Source organism: Athene cunicularia (assembly GCF_003259725.1).
Source record: "Athene cunicularia isolate RWA chromosome 14 unlocalized genomic scaffold, athCun1 chr14_part1, whole genome shotgun sequence".
NCBI lineage: Eukaryota > Metazoa > Chordata > Aves > Strigiformes > Strigidae > Athene > Athene cunicularia.
The window spans coordinates 5,197,169-5,222,507 of NW_020799118.1; the positions used below are offsets into that span (position 1 = coordinate 5,197,169).

The 25,339-nt window shown below is 35.1% G+C and overlaps 1 protein-coding gene across 1 annotated transcript in view; it reads right to left on the reverse strand.

The window, feature by feature from the left end:
- SNX29 (sorting nexin 29) overlaps positions 1 to 25,339 on the reverse strand; it is a 125,130-nt gene that overhangs the window by 96,008 nt on the left and 3,783 nt on the right. The window contains exons 4-11 of the mRNA XM_026859141.1: positions 22,420 to 22,544; positions 15,926 to 16,106; positions 13,976 to 14,046; positions 12,860 to 13,108; positions 10,449 to 10,818; positions 9,657 to 9,775; positions 6,377 to 6,455; positions 5,793 to 5,875 (exon numbers count right to left, since the gene is read on the reverse strand). Of these exons, the coding sequence (XP_026714942.1) occupies positions 5,793 to 5,875; positions 6,377 to 6,455; positions 9,657 to 9,775; positions 10,449 to 10,818; positions 12,860 to 13,108; positions 13,976 to 14,046; positions 15,926 to 16,106; positions 22,420 to 22,544 (1,277 nt within the window). The remainder of the gene's footprint in view (positions 1 to 5,792; positions 5,876 to 6,376; positions 6,456 to 9,656; positions 9,776 to 10,448; positions 10,819 to 12,859; positions 13,109 to 13,975; positions 14,047 to 15,925; positions 16,107 to 22,419; positions 22,545 to 25,339) is intronic.

Here is a 25,339-nt window from a genome sequence, read left to right on the forward strand (position 1 = left end):
GGGGGGGGGGGGGGGGGGGGGGGGGGGGGGGGGGGGGGGGAGAAACCCACACCAAACCCCACATTCTGCAATTTAAGTGTTACATTTAGCTATAAAATATCAAACTTTGTGATCATGAAACTCTACACACTATTAGTATTCTTTTTGTCATGATAAGACAGTCACTTTGAGGGCAGACTGGAAAGGTTGGGGGTTTTAAGGTTTTTTTGTTTGGATTTTGTGGTTTGTTGGTGGGGTTTTTGGTGGTGGAAAATTGGTGGGTTGTATAAGTCCTGAAAAAAATATATAGTGTTGTGAAAATGGACCATAATCCATCAGCCTAACTGTGAAATTAAAAAAATTGTTCTGCGGATGAGAAGAATAGAATAATGCAGGCAGTGTTCAAGACTTGTACAAGTGTATAACACAAGTAAAAAACATCCATAGTAAGCTTTCAGTACAGTAACACTAACAAAATAAAGATCTTCAACTATAAAGTTGAATTCAGAATCCTCCTCAAGAAAGGATCAAGCCAATAGCATTTTAAATATTTCAAGAGTGCCATTAAAATACAACAATGCACAATCTGAGTTAGTTGCTATTATTTCTCTGGCTCTGAATAAATTAAAAGCCACTGCTACTCAGACAAGTTATTGTGGCGCTGGCTCTACACATGCTGGAGTGACTACTCTAATTGCCTGTATGCATACTCAGTCTGTTTAAACGTGTACTGATTTATTAACATTTAAACAGTTGAAGGTATTATAAATCGTCTTCATTTTTCCAGTTTTACCAGCTTATTCAAATTGTAACCTTAACTGGACTAATAACTTAAATCTTCTTTCTCTTATTCCACCCAGAATCTTCTTTACAAGTTGGGAGTTGAAATTCCATCTTCTCTCACTCCCCATCTCCAACCCACACATAGGTAAGCAGAGCATGAAAACAACATTCTATTAAAGACAATGGTTTGCATAAAAGAAGAAAAAAGACTTTTGCAATAAAAGATGTTAAAATGCTTTTTATTTCCATTTGCCTCATTTTTTCTGGGAGTTATGGAACTGACAATACTGTGGAGACACAGCAAAGCAGAAACTCCAAATTTCATTATTACTTATAGGACAAAAATCAATGCTTAATTTAGGACCATGAAAGAAAACACACTTCATAGTCAGTACTTCTTTCTAATTTAGTTCAACTACAGATAGCTGTGGAGATGTGGAAGAAAGCATCAACACAAACAACTAATGTGCACTAGGAGCCCAGGACTCCAAGAAGGCTTATACAGCCTGTGCTTACCCTAGCAGCAATATTGCTTCATTGCTATACCAATGTTATTTCTTCTTGAAGTGATGAGTATTAAGGAGGCACATTTTCTATCAATTACTCAGAACAAACACAAGAACTATCTAGTTTATCATCAACACTTCTTTAATCTCTCCATCCACAGTATATATATACAAGGAGTCAAACATTCACTAGTGTAATTCAATATACAAAAAGTTACCTAGAAAAAAAAAAATCAGAAATTTTAATTTCATGATCTTCTGATGCAAGTTACTGAATAGAACTAAAAGGACACTGTCCTATTTAATTCAGGCATAACATTCAAAACTCAAAAATCATGATTTCTTACTCTCACATATGCTTCTTGAAAAATTTTAGCAGCATGTCAGAACAGTCAGCTAAATGCAAACAAAGTAAATCCAGTATCATCCACTGCGGCAGGTCCACTTCAAATCTGCCAGAACATCCACAGTTCATAAGCTTTTGTTCATAAGTTTTTGTATTAGATTTTCCTCTGAGATCAGTGTATGATCATATGATTATAACCTAATTTTTTCAGCAGACTTATGTCTCATTCATTGTGTGGGTTAGAAAAAGGAATAAATAAAAGTTTGAAAAATCAGAGTTGTAGCAGAAACCATACAATTTGGCATTTTCTGACTTCTGGACTTCACAAGCTCAATCTTTCTCCCTTTTTTTTTTTTTTTTTAAATAAAACAGTGGGAGTATGGCCAAGTATACCCACTTCAGAAAACTGTTTGATGCTAGAGTTCATGTCCTACTTCTGAACTGCTTTGTGCTTGATATGTCATTTACGTTCTGGAAAATAACATTAATGGAAAGAGACACACTACTGTTATTAAGGATCAGCATTCAAAACCAACATACCTAAAATTCAAGCGATAATCAGAGTTTCACAAAGACAGATAGAAGAACTAGTGAAGTCTTTCCAATTATGTAATCTTAAGAGATATTTTTGTAACAACTTCTTAAAAAAAAAAAAGATTCCCATGTGTAAACCAGTAATTCCAAACCAGGTCTTTATCAGTAAAAAAAATAACATAAAAATCCAAGAATGTGCTATTTTCTGTATTAATTTTCTGTATTAAACCTCACTTTTTAAAGTGGTTTTTTTCTCTAAAACATTTTTTAATTCACGTGCATGCTACATGCAAAACCTAGCTTCTATAAAGCTTTTATAAGTTTCATATGCTGTTTAGCCAAGGATTGGGTAAGTATGGTTTGCAATCACCTGTTATGAAGAATAAGCTGTAAGTGAAATCATCTCTCAGTGTGCACAAGGTCATGCAGCACTCCTCTGCAATCCTGCAGATAGAATATCAGGGTGGGCTGGGAGCAGTCTACAGGAATTATTTTTTTATTTTCCTGAGTGCAAATTTACACAGATATTTTCAGAGACAAATAAAACTTCCAGCAGACTGGTTACATCTTAAATCAGAAGTCTGACCTTTAAAGACATGCTCCCTAAGCTGACTGCAAGAACATTGGCTATTAAGGCTTTATATAGTGCTCCAAAATCTTGTAAATATTATCCTGTCATGTCACTATTAATAGGGCAAATTTTAGTAGGAAACAATTAGACAATACAGTGTTCTACTGTATAGAAGGGTCCTGACCAAAAAAAAAAATTCTGCAAGATGAACTGCAGCTTCTCCTTGGTGATGAAATTTATACACCCTCTTTCCACAGCTGTGCCTTCAGAGAAGTCACAAGAATTTAGTACCTGTCAGTGACCAGTGGCAACCAAGTTACAGAACAGGTCAGAAGCTATTTAGAGGACACAGGAAGTACAAAAACATACACCACAGCCAGGATAAAAATATAATTTGTAGGTTTGACTATTCAGTAAAGTTCTTCAGTGATCATGAAAAACTTGTGGCTTCCTCAAGTATATATGAAAAATGTACAATGCTACAACTTTTGTGGTTAAGCCCAGCTTTAAAAACTGAGGAAAATTATAGTGGAGAAACTAAATTCCCAATTATTTACTAAAAATAGCACTATAATCAAAGAACCTTGAAAAGAAGGACCCAAGTAGCATCCTTCTAAAATGAAAATTTTGGAACTTCCTTCTTTTCCACCATAGAAACAAAATGGGGAGACTTGTGCTGGTAGGACGGATTTTTCCTGTGTAAAACAATGCTGAAAATATAATTTTCCAATTACAATAATTGAAGGAAAGTTGTTTGTGATTCAAATACACCAAGATAAACACAATCTTTTAAAAACTGGAAAATGACATAATGGAATAGGCACATAAATATAAAACTTCTGACAAACTTAACTCATCAAATTGGTTATAAGACACAACGATCTGTAAAGAAGGGCAAATTTTCAAATTATGTCTAACATACACAGCGAATCCCTATGGATTAGGATTTCTCTTGAGTGGTATTAGTATTCTTTTTAGATATACCTACTGCTAAGTTAACCTATACTTTACAAATGCATGGGACAAATTCAGGAAAATCATTTAAAATGGCAGAAATTTTAAATTATAGCTCTTGTAACATAATTTTCTAGCCTGTATATCAAAAGAACCAAGAAAAGGTTAGTACTATACTATTAAATTGGAAGGAAGCAGGAAAAGAATAATTTGGAAAAAAAAAATATCATTTCAGGCTTTGTCTTCAGAAATAAGAAGCACAAAAATCCAATCACTGGAGACCTCACAGCTTTTCTCACTGCACTATTGCATTCCATTTTTCTTGTCTGATGTGTCAGAATTAGTTGCTATGCAACCAAGCTATGAGCCTCACCATTTAATAATTCTGCTGCTAATTGCAATAAAGAGCTTCAGTGTCTGGCTTTGTCATAGCACTGATTTCTTCCTGTGCAGAGAATCTACAACCAATAACAATGAACTTAAAAAAGCATTTTTATTTAATGTATCTGGGATCAGCTATTATAAATGTATTAACTTATATGTATAGTCACCTGAATTTATATTATAATGATAATTACATTATTTACTAAGTGTTCTATTGGCTTTAAAGATTGTTTTGACATGCTTCCACCCTTCCTTCCACTAAAACCTTCTCTGAAATCGGAAATTAATGATAGTGTGTATGTCTCTGTTGATCCTGTGGTTCATTTCATTTACAAATTGCTAAGTATCAAGAATTGAAAAATCTCAAGATTTACTTTCTATTGTATATCTGTCTTAACTACACATACCGACTAACTGAGCAACTGAAGGAGACCAATTGCGGCCCCTGCTGGTACATAATACACCTGTGAAATAAATTTAATAAGAGTGCAATAAAATCAGTTTCCCATTAAAATTCTATTACTGAAAAATAAAATAAAAATGTAAGAGTGAAAGGATATCGTAGTATTAGCATGAGCAGAGAATATCCAGTGACCAAAGTATCACAGTAACTATCAACAGTCACTCCATCTACACCTTCAATTATGTCACTTAAGCCTCAAACCAGATCCCAACTTCATAAAGCACTTTGTAAAATGGGATTTTTCAGCTTTGTAAAGTTCAGTTTGCAGACCCATGCCAGAGCCTGAAATAGTACCCAGCAAAAATGCATGCTCTACCTCCTTTAACATATGTTGAAGACAGATATCGTTTGAACATGACATTAGAATATCTTAAGGGTTCATTCATTTTGATAATTTCACAAATCGATTTCAGAAAATAATCTTGGCTGCATCAGTTCTAACTTCCCAAAATTTCATCATTTGGAATTTTTACATATTTAAATTTATAAAAAGAAACAGACAAAGACACACCCCAGAGCCATATACACCTGTTCAGTTACAAAACTTTTTGTACAGTGAGGAAAATAAATCCATACTGGCTTACATGTTTAGACCACTAGTTAGTTTAAGAACTAGGTCTTTGTTCTACAAGCTTATGTGAAGAGAAAAAGATTAATGATAGGGTAAACAAACTGCCTGTACTTCTACTAATCTATTTCTACAGCAAAGGCTATTTTATCCTGTCCAGCTCAACTGTTAACACTGCTGCAAATATGACTGTCCTCCATCTTAATCTTAAATTTTTGGTTATGAAAGCCCATATTTATGTTTGGAGATTTCTCTATCAAAACCGCAGATTGAGTATACATAGAAAGAGTTCCATGTTTGTTTGGGTTTTTTCCCTACTAGGCATTAATGAAAGCAGGCAAAATAATTAAGATCACATCAGAACCAACCATTAGTGTTATCAGAGCTTGCAGAGATTTAAAGATGTTAATCAAATTAAATCATTATTGTTCATTTAACCACTGAAGCCACATCTTGGGTAAAAGATGACATCAGATTCTCTGTGGAAAGAGACGCTAATGTCATACCAGTTGCAATGAACTATAACATGAGATCTGCAAATTCAAAAATCATTTTAGTGGACATTTCTAACATGGCCAGCATATCAGAAATGAAGTGCTGTATGTCTCTATAAACAGATCTTACTGAAATAAAAATAGAAATGAAGAGTTATAGGACTATAAAAGTTAATTCCATCAATTTAGATACATCAAGGAAGTACTTACTAATTGTCATGGATTCTGGCACGGTGGCTGAAGGCAATATAGTGCTTAATGTATTCACTTGAGCTGGAGGATTGACTTCCACTCTAGTCATAAAAGTACAATATCATCAACAAATGGGAAACAAAATCCTGAATTCAAAAGTTAAGAAAAAAGCATTCCAGAAAATAGCATTGTCATAATATTCACCCATATTCAATCAACTTATGTTTAATTAGCCTTTAATGTATCTGCTGTGAGTCTGATTTTACACACAAAAAGATCCAAATCAACAGGCCATGCAGAATACACTAAAAAATAACATAAAAACCAGCATAAAACCTGTTTTCAAAAGCAGGAGGCTAAGTCTGCCTGTTACTTGACATGACTACGTGGCTTCAAGATAATTAGGAAAAGTTCCATCTATGAAACTATGCAGTAAGTGAAGTGTAGGCTTTTGCATTTGTCTTTTCAAATATCTGCAAAAGTACCCTGATGAACAGTTTGTTTTCCCAGCACTGAGTAGCTATACATTAGGTAACAATAAATTGGCAGCTACAGGGTGAAGATATTTTTTTTCTTTTAAGAAAAACACATTTGACACATACCTGTAAGGAAGATCAGATCTTCTTGGAACCAGTTCCACAGCACGAACATGTTCATGCCCCTCTCCATTCTCCAAGTTATCTAAAGTAGAAAGCATAAGCATTAGATTTCTTCAGTTAACAGTACTTAAAAAATAAAATAAAATAAAAACCAGAAGAAAGGTAGTTAAATTTTTTAACTAGACATACTGATCTTTACTAAAAGCTTTTAAGCCCTTTAAATTCTTTCTCCAAGGTTGCCTTCTGCACATTCACCCTGAATGCCAGCAGGACCCTTAGAAACACAGCCATCAGTTTAGAAAAACTAGTATTGCACAGTTGCTAAATTATAATTTAGATGTACTTTTACATTAATATTAATATTGCCAAGCTATGAAGAAACTTCTTACTGAAGTTATTTTTGCAAGCCCCACGATTTCAATCACCATATGGCATCTGATACTCATTACAAATCTGTTTGGGACTTGGAGGAAAAGAATTTGTGGTTAGTCCCCCATACAAGAAACCTTGCAAAGACACCAGTCCTTTATGCATTGCCAACAGAGAACCATGGCTTTTCTCTGGCTCATTACACCTATCCAAACATCAGGAATCAGACAGGTAGTTTTTTTAAAAGCATGGATAATATGCATCTGTCCACAAATGCACAACTGTCAGGATCAAAATATACACATCACTGGGCCTGTCATTACAGTAGTTCAGATGGAAATAAACAAAAATCAAATTTTAGTGATCTTTTCTGCATTTCACTATGTAAGGGTAATAAAGTTACCATAGAACAACCCTAAAATCATGAGTTAAAGTATCATGGAACTGAAAAGCAGGAATTCTAGAAAAAAAAGTTAATGGGAATTAGAGTTATGTCAGAATGACCATGGAGGAGAAAGTTCATTTTTTAAGGTGTAAAGTTTACTGAAGCTCAGTTCCTAAAATGCTTACTCCATTTTTGTTCCAGGCAACTGAATTTTGACTCAGGCTTTCTCATCTCTAGGTACACGGAGATATGATATGCTCTGACACATCCCTAAGCACGGCAACAGACTAAAACTGAAAACTTTGATATCAACATACGACACTATAGATTATGCTGTAATCCACGTCAAATATATGTATGTCTTGTTATTGATTTGCATTAAGACCTATAAACCAAAATATTGGGTTAAATTATATACTTTAAAAGAGCTCATCAACCATGTTTTAGCAAAAAGGGTGTCATAATAATAGTGAACTTGCCAGTTACTGGGCTGAACTGCCCTCAGAAATAGCTAACCCACGTTCCCTCCGATATCATTCATCTAATACAAGTCTAACTTCCAAAGTCTACCTAAGACAGCTTTGGATCTCATCAAATTGTCATTATGGCCAGGGAGAGGGTGAGCATACCGATGTGTATCACTCTCCCTGACTGACTGACATTTGGGTTGCATGTTGGGCCTTTTAATGAAGACTGCCTGCACACTCTGGCAGTTCAGGACTGTTCAGAACAGCCCAGTGAGAGACTGGAAAGTTGAAATCAGGAAATCAGAGAGCAGAATCTGCACTGCTGTTTCCTATAACTGATGAAGGTTCCTTTCACTAGCCCCACACTGTATCGTTCTGGCTTGCATGTTGGACCGACCATAGGGTCTACCACAAAAACAAAGAGAGGCAGGAGAAGAACTTAAAATATCTGTATACTGTGCCAGAAGAGATCTCAATGGGTCTTGTTGATCATCTCTAGCAGTCTGTGCTCTGTCTTCAAAACGGTTCTAAGATGAAACAAGATGAAACAAGGGTCTTTGGTATCTCCTTCATAAAAGTTACATATTATATTTTTTGGTAGATTTTTTTTTATTCTTTCTGGTCATCTGTCTCCAGTACTAAGTCTTGGCTTGGTCTCCTGGCTTTTGATTTCACCTACAATCCCCTGGCTCTAGCTCCTGAGGCCTTGTGACGTTTGACTGGATACTATCTCCTACAGCTCAAATGTGAGATCCCATTTCACACACACCCCCATAAACAGGCACCTGCAATCTGTTGCAGTCAGCAAACACTTATAAGTCTATGGACTTTTTCTAACAGTTTCTGTATAAAATTTAAGAGAACACTATAAAACAAACGACATAATGTTTCCTAAATACATTTCTCCATGAATTGAAAGATGAGATAGCACAAGAAACAAAAAATGAAAACGTGCTTGGTTTTTTTTTTTTTTTTGAACCACTGGCATTTCTTAAGAGGTACGTGCCTTAAATTACAGCAGAGGGCAGTACAGCATTACTTTACGATTCACATTATCACCAAACCTACAGAACTGAGTTACACTTTTTCACAGGTCTTCAGTTAACGATCCACTTAAACTCTTGGCACGTATAAAGTATATGCAAAATATATGAACTATGTTAAAAACATTATTTGAATGCCACTGAGAAGATTTCAAGTGATCACTGAAATGAGAATATATACCCAAAGTTTTTATAAAAGCAATGTTTCATTAACAGCTAGCAAAATATTAACTCAGGGAGGGGGAAGGGGTTTTTGTTTGTTTTTTGTACCAATACATTACCATGGCCTGCAATGACAGGTCAAAGGGCAACAGTTTTAAACAGAAAGAGGTTAGACTGGATATAAGGAATAAATTTTCTTATGATGAGGGTGGGTGGTCAGGCACTGGAATAGACTGCTCAGAAAGGTTGTGGATGGAATGCCCCTCCCTGGAAGGTCAGGTTGGTCAGGGCTTTGAGCAACCTGATCCAGTGAAAGATGTCCCTGACCATGGCGAGGGGATGGACCAGATGACCTTTGAAGGTGCCTCCAAACACAAACCATTCTGTTTCCATAAACTTTTCCAAAGAAGTATTTCCTAGCCAATCATTCCTCATCCTGTATATAAACAGAAAACAGCTTCTACTGAACTGCATCCAATATTTGATACTTTCTCCAATCTGTCAAGATTAATTTGAATTCAAATTCTCAAACACAGTTGCAGCTTCTTCCAGTTTAGTGATATCTAGAGAACAAATAAGGATACGTTCTATTCAACCATCCTAAACATTAACATAGAAAACCACAGCTTAATCCCAACAAAACTCTGGTTTATTTTGACACTGATAAATCCTCCTCAAATAAATATCTACTCAAGTGGAGAATTCTGATTCAGATCTAGACTAAATTTTAATTGAACCTCCCATCCCAGTTATGCAATATCTCCTATGTCCTTACAATCCCATTATTTCTTGACATGGTGTCATGTTAGAAATTCTATTATAAAGTTTGGTGGAATTCAGCAGATTAAAATACCTACCTGTTTGGGAGTAAGAGCCAACAGCACTGACTGGAAATAGAACATCGGAGTCATCATTCAGGACCTGTAGAGGAGTCCAACTGCATATCTGAGAATTGCATATGCCTATTTCATGAGGCCTATATTTAAAACAAACAAAACAACCTATTCATAACAGTCAACAAGCATGCTCACAATGCTTATATTTCTTTCAGAGATATCACTGCCAGAAAAATTTTTATTTCAATCTGCTTGCCAATTTCTTGGTTCAAACATACATAAATTCATTAAAGATGAGACCATCCATCCAAAGCAGATGACACAAGCAGTACTTGCCTGTTTTTCTCCAAAAGGATTTCTGTGTCAGAAATAAAGAGGGCATATTAGTATCTAAAATTATTCTTTTTCTCTCAGTTTTGTCTTAACTATCTAAACTGGTGGTAACAGCCTTATTCTTTAAAATACGTGGTTTTACTGTGAAGTCAAAAGAGAGGTGATATCATACTAAGAATAAGGAAGCTTCAAATAGGCCAGAATTATAGCCTACATCATGCAACAATTTCAATAACTGAGAATCTGAAGGAGAACAATTCTGATATCTTGAAATTTTGGTTTTCAGCTCAGAAGGAAAATACCATCACCACAGCAGTCCAACTGATTAAAAAAAAAAAAAAGGGGAGGGGGGGGTGCCCAGGAGAGGAAAAGAAAACCTATAGTTCAGTTAGTTACACAAATTTGCCAGTACCCACCAAGGAATTTGGCAGAAGTGGGGAGCATGGAAAATTTACCACTGATTCCTGTAACATTACTTACTTTTCAGTAGCTTCAGTTTCACCTTCTGTGCATTTATTTTCTAACGTTTTTCCATATAGCTCATCCTCATCTGCATCTTCATCATCAATGCTTTTCACATCTAGTTTCTGGTATTCATACTCTCCATTCATGAATACTGAATTGCTCTTCCATGAATGGTTACTTTCACTCCCACTCAAATTTTTTCCAAGAGTGCTTTCAGATGAGGGTAATACAAAAACTGAAGATCTGTCTACACTCTCCTCTGAACTTTCTCCTGTAATCAGTGTCTTCGTGGCATCTCCCAAATTTTGCTCATCTTCCTCTTCATCAAATGAGATAATATTTGTTACTCTCTTCTTCTTTTTTCGATCTTTTTTATATTTCAAATCTAGTAGCAACATAAAGGTTTACATAGTTTAGAAAAGAGAATCAATGTAATACACTTGTTTTTCTCTTAAAAGAGTTCATGTACTAGATGAGATCAGTAAATAAAGGAACACTTAAATCTACAAGACATTTCATTATCTTTCGATATACATGAGCTTTAAACCTTTAATTACCATCTTTATTTTACATGCCTTACATAATTCAGATTTTAGAAGATAAAATGGAGGTGCATTCATAACAGTATTCAACTTGAACTGGAAAAAAAAGTTCAACAAACTTATAAAATTAAATTTAGCATAAAAAGTTAGCCTTCCTGTCACTTTCTTCCATGGAATATGGCTAGTGTAGTGTATATTGCACAGTATGTCTACACAACAGAGAAAACATGAAACAGTTCTGGGGAGAAAAAATTGAAAAGAACTCACAACACAAACAAAATACACAACTTGCAATCAAATGAAGCTAGGTTTGTCTATATTCTCGAAACAGAGTCAGTTTTCAGAAAAAGAAATTAAACTTGTTCCCTCCCCTCAGCTAATATACACTGATATCCTCTCTCATTACATATCTTTGCTGTGACAGCGCTTATTTTTAAATTATTACCTATTCACACTGATTCCGATATGCACATGAAGCGAAATGATCTTGCAAAGTTGAAGCACTTTAAGAAATACCAGAAATTTACTCACCAAGACAACTCACACTGGGACTAAACTGTTTTGCTTAATTCAAGTCCAGCTGTTATATATCCACAAAACACATAAACATACTTCTAAGAGTAAGAGAATGTTAAAACCCATTCTGGATGCAAATACAATTCCAGAAAAGAACATAGACTTTAATGAAAACATCTGACTTGCTCTAACATTGAACACATAATGGCATTTGAACAAGTCAAATTTTTTTAAAGTGACATTTTATTGTAAGTTGTACCTTACTGTACTGTATACGCATGTACTGTACACATAATATGTTGTAGACTTATGTGCAGCATATGGTCAATTATTCTGTTATTTCATCTTGCAAGCCTATTCTATACTAACAAAGTTATCCCAAGTCAAGTATCGCCTACTATTTTAATCTCATTTAAAGTGCTAAACAACAAAAACTTTACCACAAGCTTGTTTTGAAAGCTATGTTTTGAGACAAAGTCTATTTTAAATGCCAATTAAAAAAAGACTTTATCTTAACTTCTATTCCAGATAGCATTCACATGTGGGGTTGTTTTTTTTTTCCTTTCTGTCATAACCAAAACAATTTAAAGCCTAAACTCAAACCTTGTTTCTTAATTGAAAAACACATATATCCCAGAATCTCCCTGCAGTTTTGTACCTTTACAAAGCAAAACATTATTTCAGCTCAACTTCTGGAAATAACATTAATAAAATATTCCTTTGCTATTTTCGGAACGGAAAATGTATAATATCACATCACATTTTGCTTGATTAATTTCAGGTTCTAAGAGATTAAGACTTTGGGTCTTTTGTTAGTAATGAACATCCTACAAACTGGTTGCCACACTAACACATTTAAAGGTAAAAAGAGTGTATGAGAATTTTTATTTGCGTAATTACATACTTCACATAGGAATTCAGACTGTAAATATGGGTACTGCTTGAAGAAGTTTACAATGATTTTTATCTGATCTATATAACAACAGATATATGGCAGTGTATTTCTGACTGATAAAAGTGCCAAAAGAAAACATATTAAAAGTGAAAAATCATTACATCAGAAACTGCAAGGCATAATCTTATGAATAAGAAATTGAAATTCAGGTTCAAGCAAAGCACTAAGATAGTTTAGCTTCCCTCTCACAGTGATACAAGAAAGCTAAAATACACATTTATCACCCAGTATTCACACCAGTATTTCTAAAAATGTTTGTAATTTTTATTTCACACTCAACTAGTTTGTATGTGTTGTGAACTTATTTTAAGGGGTTTGTTCCATCACAGTGCATTAAATTTAATTGAAAAAGTTAAACACACCTGAATATTTCATAAGTTTCTGAATTACACTAACATTGCAAAAATGCTTACCTGAATTTACATTCTTTGAGAGAACAGGAAGTGGGTCAGTATCTTGATCAGGTTTTATTAGAATTGAGACACCAGATGATGCAGTTATCTCTCTAAGAAGGCTGCTAACACCCTGAGTGGATTCTTTCAATAATGAGGTTACATTTTGCGTTGATTCCTTTAACAAATCAGACACGGTGGGTGTGCACTTGCTCTGTCCATTTAAATCCTTATTATCAATGTTGATTGCAAAAAGAATGGAGTTCAGACCTTCAGATAAAAGAAAGGGGCAAAAAAGACCAAAAACCCACGATATACTTCATACAAAAGTTACGAAGTTTCAACCTAAGGATTAACAAAGCTATGACACGTAAAACATTTTTCCCCAAAAAAATCCCACAGTTCTCCCTGCAGGAATTCTTTTCCTTTCATGTACCATTCATTCTTTTTTAGATGATATTCAAGCTGATGTAATCAGTTCTGAATTTATCTTGATGGCTGTTCAGCTGCACATTAAACAAGCAGTAAGTACTGGGAACTCGTTTATTTATAACCTTTTATTTAAAACCATTTCACTGCAAATTTAATATTTGTTGGTTCCTATATTCTATTTAACAAAAACTCCTGTGAGCCCTATCTTGCAGAATGAAGCATGTGACCATATACCAGAGAAAAGGAGTGTAAAAAAATTATAATACATCACTTCTGTGGTCAAACTCTAGAAAACTAAGTTATCTGTTGCCATTCCTTACTCTTACTCTCCCTTCATGTATCTACCTATAATTTGGGTCTTAATATAAAAGTCTATCATTGCTCTCTTCTAGTCAGAAATAACCCATTTTGTTTTCTCTGAATTGCGCTAGTTGTAAAAAAATGTCCACCTTGTCTGATGAATAGTTAGAAAATTTACATGAAGAACTTTTGAACCGTAGGAAGGCCACATCCAGTGTTTTAATAGTTCATCAATTCATAGCATAAATTGGCATAATACCTTGACTCCTCACCCTGAATGTGCACGACACACATTCTCCACATAAGCACAGACTGCTAGAGAAACTCCTCACAACCAGAAACCGATATAACATCCCAAAACAAAATAGTTTTCCAAGAACAGTAGCATTTAAGAGAAAGTCTTACCAGCTGCCATTGTAGGGATCATACTAGAACGTTCTTCATCCATCAAAAAAGACCAGTCTTCATAGAAGACACTATAATTTGAAAGGAAAAAAGAAAAAGAAAAAAAGAATACAGTCCTAAATTAGCATATATGCCACTTATAAAAGACAGAAAAACTCTGAAAAGTATGCATACACCAATGAATCAAATTATATGTCACAGTAACTCCCTGAAGGCCTGAAATACATAGAACTCCCTGAACAGTTATCAAAGAATTGCTAAATGGTATCTTGTCTTCAGTTTAGCTCTGCATTTTTTTTAATGGGAAAATACCACTCAGGGCAAAGAGGTTCATACTACCTTAGCAGTCACAACATTTCTCTACACCTATTGCTATAGTGCAAATTTAAGTTTTTGAAGAGCTATAGTTGACCATAATTACTAAGTCATTTTATAAAAGATTAGAATGCATGAATACAAAGAAAAAGATCCACTTCATCTTGAGCAACCTGGTCTAGTGGAAGGTATCCCTGCCCATGGTAGGGGGGTTGAACTAGATGATCTTTCAGGTCCCTTCCAACCCAAACCAGTCTATGACTCTGTGATTCAGTGACCTGTTTCAATATCCAAAACCACATCAATTACCCTACATAGGTAGGGTCAACTAGGAATTTGGATGTATTTAAAAAAAAAAAAGGTTAACATGAGTTTCACTACAAACACATGAGTTTAATTGTAAACCCAGTAGGATGCTGTATTTTTACTATCAGCCTTCAGTTAACTAAACATAAAAACAGATAGCAAGAAAACCCTCAATCTATATTAAAAAATTTTGAGAGCAATGTAAAGCTTTCCGAAACAGAAAATAATTGGGAATGTAAACTGATTCTGTAAATCCACTCTGACTTTGGGTAACATTTAAATCTTAAATATTCTGGAATAAACCTTTACAGAAATACTGTTTCATGTACAATGCAGAGTCCACTGATAATCCTGATATTGTGTGAGTATTGCTATAAGCATGACAGCAATTAGTGACAAACCAATCCAATGGTTTCCAGATTTTTTTTTCCTTTTTCTCTTTCATTCATCTTTATTTGATTTCATATCAAAATCTGCCTTGCAAGAAAGATACAGAGGACTGGAACAGACTAAATATGAAATGGAGGTACTAACGAGCTCAGTTTGGGCAATAACCTTATCCAGTACATCCATTAACTGATGCAAATGGAAAGAATGCCTTTCTGCTGAGTCCACTGAATTTGATCAAGCTCAACAGGTATTGACAAAAAAGGAAAATACCTCAAATTTTCAAAAAGAAAAGGAGCTGAAGAAAAAGGTACGACCCAGTAAAGTATGAACTTAAGTGCATTTTGCACATCCAAAGTACTTTAGGATTTCACAATGCACAGTAAGTTATTCTCAGTAACTCTGTAACAAGTTCATAAAGTGTTACAAAACTGATTCCAAGTGACCTGCAGCTGCCTATTGCATGACTGCTGGAGCTTTTTCAGTTAGAGGATGAGCATATCCAGAAGGCAAAAGGCAATTACCCCTGATGAACTGGTAAAACCAAGGCTGCAACTGTGTACTATTTTAATAGTATGAGAGTGGCACCTCAAAGCATGGTGTCAAGGTCTCAGTGAGGAAAACTGTTGAAAGAATAGGGAAAGGAATTAGGAAAGAGGATGGAAATGGAGATGGGGACAGAAGCATATATTCTCACGTGCTAGAAGGAAGCCAGTTTCAGGTCACATATTGATATAGCCACAAGCCACTACCTTTATTGCTGCCAAAATTTCAAAAATTAACAAAACAGAAGTTTGAGGTTAAGTGGCTTCACTGGCATAGCCATTAATGTGATGTATTACTACAGCTGTGTTTTTTGGTTGGTTGGGTGGGTTTTTTTTTCATCTCAGTACTTCACTTGTCAATACATTTCCTGCATTACAAATATATCAAATACAGTACCTGAGTCGATTCTTATCTGCAAGCAGCATATGAACATATCTTTCCAGGGAATGTTCATTTAATGCACAGCGCAACCAAGCCCGGCCTCTACCAATATCTGTAGTAATGGTCTTCAGAGAGTAAAAGCGCTGCAGTTCATGTTTATTCAAAACTTCTTTCACATAGTACCAAAATACTGGCTCTGGAATAAAAAAAAAAACAAAACAACAACAACAAAACACAACACCACACCAAAAAAGCTAAGCTAATATCTGAATGCATTTACATGCAATTTTATAAAACAAACAGGAAATGGTCCATAACTTTAAACAAAGGTCAATGATTTACCGTCTTGCTAATAACTCTCCAGTTATTTATTTCTACAGGACTTGGACTATTTGAACACTTAGAACTTTTTGCTTCATTGAAAAAGCCAAACACACATTAAAGGATTATATCTTACATTTTTAAGTAGAATTCACATTTCAAAGCACATGTAAGCTAGTCTTTCATCCATAGAACAGATTCACGTGTTCAGCTGGGAACACAGTATGCAATGGAAAAAAGTTCTTTAGAACTCAATCTTACTACCGATCGTGAAATGTTAAAAGCTAGGTCCAAAGAACAGGTAGCTCCAGAATTTGCAGACATGCAAATGACAAATTCATGTTACTTCAAAAAACAAGTGTTATATTTAAAAGGCAGTAATACCCCTTTCACTAAAATACTTTCCTTGCCCTGTCCCTAAACATTGATGAAAAGATATTTTGCAGTTGCCTCAAATTTCTCAATTGGAGGTAAAAAAATTCTACATCAGTAATGCTAAATGTACAGTAAAATACCTAGTATCTCCTAGTACCTCCTGTTTCTTAACTGAATAAGAACATATTTTAAGGACACATTTATTACAATTAAGCTCTTACCATTAGTTCAGGGTGAAAAAAACCAGCCAAACATCAGATAATTCATCTGTAAGACTTGAATCACAGAGTCATCTGGGTTGGAAAAGACCTTGAAGATCATCCAGTCCAACCATTAACCCAACACTGACAGTTCCCAGCTCCACCAGATCCCTCAGCGCTGGGTCAGCCCGACTGTTCAACCCCTCCAGGGATGGGGACTCCCCCCCTGCCCTGGGCAGCCCAGCCCAACGCCTGACAACCCGTTCTGGAAAGAAACGCTTCCTAATATCCAGTCTAAACCTTCCCTGGCACAACCTGAGGCCATTCCCTCTTGTCTATTGCTTGTTACTTGGTTAAAGAGACTCATCCCCCCTCTCTGCACCCTCCTGTCAGGTAGTTGTAGAGGGCAATGAGGCCTCCCCTCAGCCTCCTCTTCTCCAGACTAAACAACCTCAGTTCATGTGGCTTTGATTTGTTAAAAATAGAATTGCTTTAATAACTAGAATGGTTTGAAAGTTGTTAACCTATACAAGTTAGCAACATATTAAGAGACCTGATGTTAAGGAAAATAGGATAGTTTTAAAAGCAACAACATCTGACAAACTCAAGCATTACAAAAAAATTTAAAACGCATCAATCTCTCAAGGAAGACATGCAGGTACTCCTTTTGACAGTTTAATGAATGTCTTTGCTCAACATTTTTTAGTTAACAAAAAAGGAAAAATAATTCTATTGTACATGTGAATGGTGCACTGTCAACTCAAATACTATGCTGGTTTTTCATCATAATCTCCATCTAGGCAGCATAAAGCAGATGTTTAAAGATGGGTTAAAAATTTCCTCAAAGACACAGAAAAAAAATTCACAAAAGAGAAAACAGATTGAGCCTGCCACTCCTTGCTTATCACTTTTCTGAATCTTTTTTAATGTAGTAAGAATTTTAAGAAAACACCATCCATGGTGCTTTTCTTTCTCTATGCTAAATAAAGAGCATGCAGTCAGATTTTGAATAGGTTTTCACTACAGCTTATGGCTTCTTTTGGTGAAATATGCTCATTTGAGGGTATGGGGTTTTTTACTGATCTCTGCTGAAAGCTAAATATAGTATTAGATTAGCAAAGTTTGTAACATAATTTTAGAAACCTAAACACACGACAAGAAAGTTAGACTCATTAACTAAAAATTTTGCCAAACAGGCCTGACAGCTATGCAAGAATAACCCAGAGACCTTCTAAATTACACAAATGTGCAAAACACAGAAACCATTGAATTGACAATGTAGGATGCAAAAATAAAGGTATAGTTTGCTGAACTAGGACCTCATAGGCACATTAACATGCAAAGGTCCAGTAAGCATATAAAAGCATTCAAATATCATATGTCCTACTCCTCTGGCTTCAACTTATTTGATTTGCATTTCAAAAATAAAATGCATGTATACGTAAAAAAAAAAGCAACCCTTAAAACACAAAATTTGTATCACAATCATAGTAACTTAATGATTTTGTTTTTTCTTATGACCAATAAAATTCATTTTTCCATCTTGCTAAAGCTCAAAACAGTACTAATGTAGGAAGTGAAAATAGTACGATGAATAGAGAAAATAAGAAGATTTCCCCTTGTGCTGAGAGTGAAACTCAGTGTTTCTTGGCATTCTGATTATTTACAGATATCAAGGATTTTTTAAAATCAAAATTTGGATTATCATCAGTTTTTAATCACAGTCTATTAAATGGAAATAAAGTAAGAGCATTCCATACTTACATGTCCTTCCATGACATACTTTATGAAAACAGTAATGTAAGTAGCGTTTTCAAGTTACTAAATTCTCTTCTTTGAGAGTAGCATTAAATGAAAATCCAAATTCTAACTGTTGATATTATTTTTCATAGCAAATAATCCAATATTTGTTATTTAGAAGTAAGATCATTTTAATTTCAGCAAAATACAATTTGTACAATTGTACTGTAGGCAGAGGAGACACTGACATTATGCATTCACCCAAATATAAATCACCTTGTGAAAACAGTTTATTTAATTTTAATAATATCACAGTTCCAGTAACTGCAATCATTAATCAGCACCAAAAGGCAATCATGTCTCAAGACGAGTGCAGAGATCAGTCTAAAGCCAGGTTCAGTGCCTTCTCATGCAGGAAAAAAAAAAAAGTAAACAACTTACACTGTGCAGCCATTATGCATTTCAGTGTCTGTTCTGTCAAGTAAGTTAAGAACAGTTTCATATTTGTCACAAGTGTCTCACAGTAAAACATTCTTTGCTACAGTTGGAAATATTAGTTCTCTCTCTTTTAATTTAGAGTATCATTAATTAAAGTTTATATTCCATAAGCCTTAGTCTATCATTTTCATTTCTAACCACAGCAACTAATAATTTTACTACATTAGCCCTCGGCATTACTCTACAATGTCCTAATATTCCTAAGCATGTTATGATATGCAAATTAGTAAACTATAAACATACTGCAACTTAGTGACAATTTTGAAATACATTTCCATTTTTGGTATTGACATGATTTGAGGCTGCGAACAAGCCACATCCATCATTCTGTCATGGTTTATCTATCTGTAAATGGATAATACCACCCTATAGTTACACCATCAAAGCATAAACATTAATCTGTAGCAATATGCAGCACCAGAATGACAAAAAATAAAAAAAGCAACAAAGACAAAATTCTTCTTCAGCTTGGAGACGAGAAGGCTTAGGGGAGGTGCCTAACAGCAGTCCTCCAGTACCTACAAGAATGTCATCAAGATGACTGATTTAGGCTCTTTGCATCAGCACACAGCAGGAAGACAGCAGACAACAGGCATGACTTAAAACAAGAGAGGCCTAGACTGGATATAAAGAAAATCTCTTTCATCATAAGGATAGCCAAATATTGGAACATTGTTGCCCAAAGAGGTTGTGCAGTCTGTGGAGGTTTTTCAAGTCCCAAATGGATAAAGCAACTTGAACAACCTCATTTAACCTCACTGATGAGCTCTGCAGGACTGCAGACCTCCTGAGCACCCTTCCAACTTGAATTAGCCTATGATCCTCTGACTGAGTGCAGAAAAGACGCTGCTATGAACTATTACTGCTCTTACTGACAGAAAGATTACTCTAATAATACAGTAGAAAGAGCCACCAGAGGCAATGGAGGAGTTGATCTATTCACGAGTCTTTCAACAACATTGTCCTAATAATTTTTAGTGAATACTGCATCAGCTACAGTATTCTCACATAACCTTAACTGGAGTTAAACAAAGAGACCCTCATATTGTTACAAACTAAATACAGAATACCAGTTTTATTGTTTGCTGGTTTTGTTTAGATTCTTAAAATAAGATTGAAGAAGCTGCATATGTCTGTAATGACCATACCAGCAACTGATACCAAATCACACTGATGTTAGGAAATGTGTTTACTTGAATATATATTTTAAAAATTAAAATATTTTTCAAGGATTTTTAATTCATAGTTCTAAGGAGCTACTACTGAAGTTTTTATTTAAGACTTCATTTAAGAAAAACAAAGTAAAACACTGAAGCTCTTAAATGCAAAATGATGCTACATTGTTTACAGCCATTTGAAAGTACAGTTTGTCTTAGAGAACGTGTAAATATCAAATGAAAACCACTGCTGAACAACGGTATTTTTCAAATGTCAAAGCCTGAATGTATAGCCTAAACAACAGTATTCCACTGTGCTAAAGAAAAGATGACACCGGTGATTATGTTAGACAGAATGGAACATAAATCATACCAGACTCATTTGACTGAAAGTGATAAAAATATAGATGTACTTTCCAACTGCTTTCAGGGAAAAAAAACCCACCCCAACACTGTAATTCACACAGATAAATGCAGTGGAACCCAATAATTTCCATTAAAAAAAGAAAAAAAAAAAAAAAGAAGCTTCTCTTCTTAGTCATTGTACAGCATTCAATTTGCTGCAAAGCAGTCATGTTTTTGTTCTTTTGTTCTTGAACTTCCATACATTGTTTAACTTTACTAAGGAGTAAAAACGATGTTTTCTTCCTTCTCCCATTCCCCATAGATAACTTTCCCAACTCTCTCTTCTTCCTCCACATCACCTCGCTGACAAGCCCCCAAATAAGACACACATATGCACTAATATATAACTAAGTTGATACTAGGTTCCCAAGCATCAAAAATGCACATTTGTACTTCTGACCACTAAAAGATGGGAACAAAAATTTCATACACACTTGACATTACCAACAGGCAAAAGAGAAATCATAAGAATTATATGTAATGTCTCCAAATTTAAAGACACACTATTTGCATAAATCAGAGAGGGCATAACAGGGAGAACATTTTCTGCACAAAGCATAAGATTATCAATTGCAAGTTTGGGAGATAAAAAGTAGATAACCAAATCCGTACCCATTAAAGAGTTGAAAACTACTCAGAGGCTGAAAGAGATAACAGAGTATCTAATCCCCAATTACAAACACATACAAGGGAGAAAAAAGCATACAAAAGAGCAGAAAAATCTGTAAAGATTGTGTAAACAGCTGAATTTTTCTTACTTGTTCATTTAGAGTCCACAAAGTTTCGAGTCTTGCCCATTACTGAGTAAATAGGCAAACACGGGGAAGTCACCAAGTTCTCTAAAAGCACAGATATTTTAGCTCCACAAAAAAGCCAAGTCTGGAGCCTTTAACCCATTAGCAGGAAAGTCAGCATGCAAAGACCCAACATTTCACCCTGTCATCCACAGGACACATCTGTTGTTACAGCAATTTAAAACCCCATTATATCAAACTACACATTTTGTGTTAATGTAATATCCATTATATGCAGTAAATTGTCTGATGTAACTGGAAGTTATGGCTGGAGATCAAAATGTATGAACAATTCTAGTACTACTGAGTATATTTTTTTTAAAAAACAATCCAAAATGCCACTATGTGTTACATGTTACACTTGACACAGTTTCAGAACTTCTTTTCTTGAAATGTGGAGCAAGTAATAACTCTTTTAAAGAAGAAACATACTGTATGTCAAACTTCACAACAGAACTGATAAATGCCTTCATACACTTTTGATAAAAAAACAGGGGAAACTTTAGGGTGAAGAGAAAGCAACAAAAAGAAAGGAATCTTATCTCTAAATGTGGAGAAAGTAATTAAAAAACCAACCAATAAGTAATTTAAATTTTGCTTTAAAAATTATATCAATACTTAGAAGTTAGGCATATCTGAGGCTACAGAATACGGCAGTTAAAGAATAGAGTAAGACAAGGTTAAGAATGAAAATGTTGTGGTAAAAACTTAACAGCACGATTACATAGTGCTCATCCTTACCAGAATTCAAAAGAAATGGTGCCAATAATACTATTCATGATGGAACTGTAGGAAGTGCAGGTTTCTGAACACCCAGATTTCTAGAGAAACTTGGTATGAAAGTTAAGCTAGATTAAGAAAGCAATAACCATTTTCACTGTTTAATGAGAGTCCAAGTATTAAGTATGATACCAACAGTCTGCAGTCTGGTGCATTGCTTAAAATTTCCATTGGAAATTATATCACTTGCTTGCAATTATCAACTATTCAAAATGGAACAGTTATGATTAACAACTTACCTGTTTCAGTTTTACTGGAGAAACCTGCTGCCTGTTTGATCGCTGCTGCTGTTAATGCTAGTCCTCGGCTCCTCCTCAGACCATGCTGTAACACAGCTTCAAACTGAGCACACAAACAAGTGACTCTGCAACAGAATGTTTAACGAAATCATGTGAAAAACCCATCAACTATGTTCCTATAGAGCAGGTTTATTCCAAATCTCTGAATAGGGAATGTAAAGGTGAGCCACTATCCTATATGTAGTGAAAGACTTTATGTGTAATCGCATTATTTGCAAACAGTATAATCTACTTACACCTACAGTCTCACGATGACTGTCCAAAACTGTTGCACAAATTACATTCAGAAGAACTGGCAATCAATTTGAGAAATCATCCTCACCTGCTATGGTGGCTCTTAGTCATGTTATTTCAGCTTCAGAAATACTTTTCACGTAATGCAACTACATTTTCATAAGTACATGTTGTACTACACATGCAATGAATGATTTTCTGAAAATATGCTATAACTTCCTATACGATTAATAGACAATTTTATTAATTTGCATTAGGACACTGTAATTCAAGCCTAGGACAACAATTAAACATAAATTTTAACGTCCTTCAGAAATCCTAGGCGTAGGAAAATAAGAAAGATTTTTCTGAAGATGTGTTGAAACTTCAGGTTTTAATATTATTCTCTCCAATGCTGTTTATAAATTTTCTGATTTTTTTTTTTTTTTAAAGTAACCCAGTTAAAATATATCAATTTTCACACAGGTAGAAACATTGTAAAACTTGTAAAGTTTTAAAATTCTGCCTGCAAAAGAATGGAATTTACTGTAACCTACAGGGAATAACTGTTAAGGTATAGCAGACATGAATACAACATGTTTGTTGAAATCTTATTTTCTCTTGGTTTTATTTTTGCCATTAAATAAACAATACTTAAGCTTTGAGAAAGCTGTCACGTGGCTAACAAAGCTTATTACTAAAAGGAAGGATGGATACTTTAACTAAGTTCAAGCAAATAAATAAGAATAGTTGAAGTGCTCACGGCTCTGCCCCAGCATTCCACAAGTACAGTGTTCTACTCAGGGTCACAAAAAAAAATAAAAGATCTGAGGGGGAGCACGGACTGAAAAAGAGGTATATTTACCACAACTGCCCTGAACAGAAGAGCTTTTAACACATAATGCTTTCCAATATATCTACATTAGGAAAACTTTATGAATAAAGCAGAATAGAATTCAAACACTACTCAAGATGACTGTAGAACAGTTGTGATTAATTTTTGCTGAAAAGACTGTTGCTGTTAAAAATGGAAATTCCAGTAGCTACATGACCCCCTCCATGAAAACAAAACAAAAAAACCTAACCACCAATTCAGAAAAAGCAGAACAGAAACTAGGTTCTGTGAAAGAGCTCATATTGTTAAAAATCCACGTGCACTGAGAATCAAAACAAGAAAACTGTGCAGTATTTTACAGAAAAATTTAGCCACTGGTAAAACCAAATAAACTCTTTTTTGAAAAATCAGGTATACTACAATGCCCAACATACCTAGTGTATTTACTGGAAAGCATCACAAGGGGTATGTTAAATAAACAAATAAAGAAAAACATAGAGAAGTCTAGCATACACAGACATAGTAGAACTCGAACGATTATAATCTCAAAGACTAAAACAACCACTGGGAGAGTAACACTTGCATTTTACTGGATTTTCATCTAAACTCTCAGACTATCCTCATTTTTAACATTATCTCACAATATTTAGCTTAGCAACAAGCTCAAGCACCATGAAATTTAGGGAAAAAAAAAAATCTATTACTGCAATCTCCACTTCCTTTTTAATCCTACAACTGCCTAGCTATAATCCATTATTCAGGTTGTCTACTGAATTCTAACGAAAATATTTATAAGTAAAATTTGGCCAGCATTGTATCTTTGGAATCCTACCTCTCTCTGTTTATCAGAAGACAAATACTAAATATCATCATTCAAATCATTAAACAGCTGTAAGCAAGTAAGTTGTTCAGGGAAACAGAGCAACAAAGTTTTAGATCTAAAGGATTTGCTCTACATAGGAAGTACTTACTTCTAGACATGTTTTCACAGTCTACTACAAAGGCAAACATGGCCAATACATTGCCTCACATAAACCTAAAATTTATTAAATAACGATCTACAGCTGATGCTTCTGTGCCAACAGCTATAGCTGCACCACCAGCCCAACTGCTAAGGTGCTTCAGCCTCAGCATCCTTTCATCCCACCTGAACCCTCTCGCTTCCTCCCTCACACCAGCTTCCATCCAACAAACCCTGTGCTGAAGAGAGCCTGCACTCTTGTGCATAGTGGAAAATGTTTCCACTATGCTAGTTCAATGAAACACTACTCTCTTTCCCCAAAACACTGCAGGCTGAAACAGCCAAGGGCAGGACAGGATGACAGTAGTAGCCAAAAGTCAGGCATGCTTAAGGTGCCATGCAGGAGCATTTAGCCTGGTGTTTCATGCACACAGGTAATGCACAGGAGCTACATTACAAGCTGCTCCTCAAAGGAGATGGGTCTGCACTCTCATCCCTTGTTGGTTTTTTCCTCCTCTTCTGTACTTCCCATTTTTCAAGCTGCATGATCTTCCCCTCTGTGCAGAAACTCTAGCATTCACCAGATGTTTTACTAATTTAACTCACCAAAATGGCACAAAGTCAACCTTTTGCACTGTTTCTTCTTTTATTAAATTAATTCAGAGGGGACTGGATGATCACCAGGCATTGCTTAAAAAGATGATGGAAGGGAGTAGTACTGAAGTCAGAGACCCTGAGGAGATACATGAACCCTTACCACCCCTTCAATAGCAATGAATTATCATGTTGGTTTTCCAGAGGTCATGAAACCAGACCCTTAGACATGTTCTTAAAGGCTGAATTGGGAGGGC